At 39.2% G+C, this 4,581-nt stretch overlaps 1 protein-coding gene and 1 pseudogene across 1 annotated transcript; one reads left to right on the top strand and one right to left on the bottom strand.

The window, feature by feature from the left end:
* LOC104733191 (probable protein phosphatase 2C 59) lies at positions 19-2,164 on the top strand. Its single transcript, XM_019234224.1, has 7 exons — positions 19-143; positions 464-562; positions 674-832; positions 1,090-1,176; positions 1,255-1,346; positions 1,551-1,625; positions 1,729-2,164. The coding sequence occupies exons 1-7, from the start codon at positions 71-73 to the stop codon at positions 1,927-1,929; spliced, it is 786 nt and encodes a 261-aa protein (XP_019089769.1). The 5' UTR covers positions 19-70; the 3' UTR covers positions 1,930-2,164.
* LOC104730132 lies at positions 2,261-4,357 on the bottom strand (annotated as a pseudogene).

Genomic DNA, 4,581 nt, shown 5'->3' with positions numbered 1-4,581 from the left:
TATATATATATGCAGTCAAAACGGGAAGTTCAGCTATGGATATGCAAGCTCTCCTGGTAAAAGATCTTCAATGGAGGACTTCTATGAGACTAGAATCGATGGCGTTGATGGCGAAATAGTTGGTCTATTTGGTGTCTTTGACGGTATACATGTCTCTCTGATTTACAGGAACTAATGTGTTGCTGACTTTATCTTGCATGTAACAATTGCCAGTACTTTCTAGCATATGGAGAATTGTGTATCACTTATCATTATGTAGAATTAGACATATAAGTTCTGAGTTTTCATATGGTAAACTGATGATTTAGTAAGGTTCTGTTTCTCTTGGTACATAGGAACCATAATTCGTAAACGTCTATTGATCAAATAATAGCCTTAAGCATTTATCGTCTTTACTTATTTTTTACATATTAAGGTGCTCTAAAGAGGGCAATATGGTTATGTAGCTAATGTTTATATCCAGGTCATGGAGGTGCACGTGCCGCTGAATATGTGAAGCAAAATCTGTTCAGTAACCTGATCAGGCATCCAAAGTTCATCTCTGATACCACAGCAGCTATAGGTTATTTTAACTAATGATCTTGTTAGCCAGATAATTCATTAAATAGACACATCAAGGTGCCTAATTTATCCTTCTGATTATTATTTTCATTTGCTTGCTTCTCTTTTTCAGCTGATGCATACAACCAAACAGACTCGGAGTTTCTTAAATCAGAAAATAGTCAGAACAGAGATGCTGGTTCAACAGCGTCAACAGCCATCTTAGTTGGTGACCGTTTACTTGTTGCAAATGTAGGGGACTCTAGAGCTGTTATATGCAGAGGTGGCAATGGTAATGCTTGTTCATTTTTATACCAAATTTCCCTGCTTTGACGATTGCACATTGCATGCAGTTTGACCAAGTCATTAGGAGTTGAATGTTAAGAGATCCAAAGCGAAATATAAATTGATAGTTTGTCAAACAGTATATGCAGGTCTTCGAGTCATAACTAACCCCTAATAATTATAATCACATGATAGCCCTTATATATGACATTTGCAATAAGTCCCTCTATTTTGTGTGGTACTAATTTGATTCTTTTGTCAAAGCTATTGCTGTATCCCGAGATCACAAGCCTGATCAAAGTGATGAGCGTCAAAGAATTGAGGATGCAGGAGGATTTGTCATGTGGGCTGGTAAGAAACTTTTTTTTAATGGAAACTTCTCTTATTTGAGTGTATATATCAATTGCTTAACTGGAATTATGCTAAAAGGAACATGGAGAGTTGGTGGAGTTCTTGCTGTTTCTCGTGCATTTGGCGATAGGTTGCTGAAGCAGTATGTTGTTGCTGATCCGGAGATACAGGTATTGACTTTGCGCCAAAACTTCCCCCTACGTTTTTTAAAATGACACCTTATTATTACCAATTTAACTTAACCTGCATTGGATTTTGATTAAGTTAGCGATGGGGTAACAAAGTGACTATTTTGTGTTACCTCATACACTATTTTTCTAAAATAACTTCAAGAATCTTCCCTCGTTCACTCATTAGCTTACATGAAATTTCAGGAGGAAAAAGTTGATAGCTCCCTCGAGTTTCTCATTCTTGCAAGTGATGGTCTCTGGGACGTCGTATCTAACGAGGTAGAACTATCGTTTGATTTCTAAGCTTCCCTATTAAAATTTTAGCATTCCCAATCTTCAGACTTGAAAACCCATCCGATCTCTGCTCAAATCTTATTTTCAGGAAGCCGTAGGCATGATCAAGACGATAGAAGATCCCGAGGAAGGTGCAAAGAGACTGATGATGGAAGCTTACCAAAGAGGAAGTGCAGACAACATAACTTGTGTCGTCGTACGTTTCTTTTCAGACCAAGCAGGAGGAATAGGTTCCAGCAGTAACAGTGTCCCAGTCGATCATGGTATCATTCCGGACTCATCAACCTAGTTTTAACATTGGTAACGTCGATTCGGTGTGATCACAAAACAGGTGAATCTGGGAGATTATATATTGTTATAAAAAGGTCGAAGGTTATCAAGAATATACAGACAAAACTCACACACGAACGTTTTTTTCTGTGTCGTGTTATATCTTTTGTTGTTGTTACTTGTTATACATTTGTTAATTGGGCATGTAGCGAAACATAGAATAAGTGTATTAGTACAAGTTCTGATTCATTCTACCTTTTGTCTGAGGAATTTGTGGTTTCATGGATACACATGCTTTTACAACATTGACATCAATCAAAATTTTAAATCAATTTAATTGAATGGCCTTAACAAAAATATTACTACTTAATAAAAAGGTTGGTTAAAATTTTTTGCTTTAAAAGATAAAATAGTAAAAGCAAAAGTTGCAACAACACCCAACAACACCTGACTCTCTATCTCAGTCCCATCTTCTGTCCCAACACCGCGAGCTGCTCAACAAGCTCAGTTCCAGTAAGGATCTCTGTGGCTCCATATATAATGTTCTTAGCCATCTCCTGTCGCTGCGAGAGCTCCTGCAAACTGGTATACTCGATGTAGTTACCTCCACCAATCATGAAAACTATGGCTTCTTTGAAAGGCCCCTTCACATAGCTATTACCATTAGATCCTGACTTCGAAACTCTCGGATCCAGCATGAGGTATGAATCGGTTTCTTGGTTTGGTTTTCCCTCAGTTAAGGCTTCAACTGTCCGTGGCACCGCCAGTTGCTGATCACTTGATAAGAGATTCTTGACTCCTGCAGTGACTGCGCTTATAGACTGACCATAAAGTTTCTCAGCCCAGTCAACAATGTTGCTTCTGCTTGCTGAGTCTGCCGAGGCTGCCAAAGACACGTTCAGAGACTTGATCTTTTTCACGTACTGAAACGCTCTTGTATCAGCCTCAGCTTCACGCAATGCCTCTTCAACAACTTCAACTTCAGCCTGGCTGATGGTTTCCAAGGAGATTAGGTACATGATGGCAAACCGTAGCTTGTCCATTTTAGTACCCTTCCCTTTCAAAACAGATAGAAGCTCGCTCCGTCTATGCTACCTCTCACCATCATCTCATTCTCTACCTTAGTGAACACATCCAGAGACCTCTCCTTGATCTCTCCTAGCAGCGCAGTGGCGATGTTTGTATGCTTATCAATCACCTGCTTCCTCTCTGTCAACTGAGGTAATGAGTTCACAGCATAGATCAAATGCTTAGTGTTCCCAATCAAATCAGTCCCATCAAACTCAGCACTACCACTCCCACCACCTCCGGTTCTCCTATTAACCTCTTCCACGTCTTTCTTATACTTGTTCAGCTGAGTTTCAATCTCCAAAGCAACTTCAGGAAACTCTAGAGAACCATTTACTGACCAAAACGAGTCTGAACTATTTACAAACGCTTCCTTCTTTTCCCCTGGCAATTTCAATCTGTTGAGCTTTAAACCCAAAACATCATGAACAAGAGACCTGTATCCCAACAGAGAGTTCAAAGTTCCTATCGAAAATACACAACAAAGGCCGTTGAAACGAACTCATGAACAGATTGTTCTTGGACTGAAGCTGAACCCTAAGTTTCTGATCCAACGAAGATGCAACCATCTCCGCTGGTCCACCACGTGGACATCGGATCACAGGAACCACACCAAGCGTTGCCAAAACACAGAATAGACCATTAGAGACCTTTTCGATAATCTCCTCGATCTCTTTATCTCCAGCTGATGGATCATTCAACTGAAGATAAACAGAGTCTTGACCCAACGAAAACATGTTATCTTCCAAAGTCACAAACTCAAGATACTGATCATGTACCGACGCGAATCTCGCAACGGAAACGGAGTTCTTCAGAGTCCCTGAAGCGAGATTCTCGAGGAGAGGACGGGGGATACGAGACGAGAAATTGAGGTGATAGGTATGGTAGAGTGAGCTAGAAGCATCAGCGATGATTTTATCGATGTTGGATTGAGTTGGTTGGAGAAAGTAGACGGCTGATGCATCAGGAACAGGTGATCGTACTTTTTTGTTGATGTGTAAAGGAAGTGTAACGCCTCCTTGTTCAAGAAGATCTTTTACTTGCATTAGAGGAGCGATGATCTTTTCACCGAAGTCGTCGTAGATAAGGACTTTGTAATTGTAACAGTCCTCGTTTGGATTTAAAGGTTGGTTTAGGTTCAGCATCCGGATTACACATTCTGCAAAAAAATAGGATGCGAAATTAAACGTACGAAAACATCAACGACAAAACTGAGACCATGCAAAACTTGAAAGAGCACAAAAAAAAAATAGTTACCCATCTGTTTGTGGCGGAGATTGAGAGCCATGGAATTGTTCTAGGTAATGTGTTTGTGAAAATTTTCTGATAGTCCCTGAATTTTATTTATCAGTAGAAGTTAGAGAATGGGGGAGAAAGAGTTTGGTTGGTTTGAGAGCATATTTATTGGTGGGTTGTTAGGGCATCCGCAATGGGGGAACACTTTAGGATGTTCTTAGAGTAAAAATATTATGAAAATAATTTAAGATCAGTAGTTAAGATCTTTTGTTAAAAAGTTAATTATTGGGAGAACATGTTTAAGATCATAAGATTTAATAATATAATATTCTTAAACATATTACATTTATAAAAACTGTAAAAATAA

This window comes from Camelina sativa, chromosome 12 (assembly GCF_000633955.1).
Source record: "Camelina sativa cultivar DH55 chromosome 12, Cs, whole genome shotgun sequence".
NCBI lineage: Eukaryota > Viridiplantae > Streptophyta > Magnoliopsida > Brassicales > Brassicaceae > Camelina > Camelina sativa.
Note: the sequence above shows the minus strand (reverse complement) of the source record. Positions and strands in the feature narration are given on the sequence as shown.

Excerpts from the sequence above, each read along its gene's own strand:
- LOC104733191 (XM_019234224.1), top strand. The coding sequence starts at position 71 with ATGGAGGACTTCTATGAGACTAGAATCGATGGCGTTGATGGCGAAATA. Across the intron at positions 833-1,089 it reads TATATGCAGAGGTGGCAATG|CTATTGCTGTATCCCGAGAT; the intron begins GTAATGCTTGTT and ends CTTTTGTCAAAG. Across the intron at positions 1,347-1,550 it reads TTGCTGATCCGGAGATACAG|GAGGAAAAAGTTGATAGCTC; the intron begins GTATTGACTTTG and ends ATGAAATTTCAG.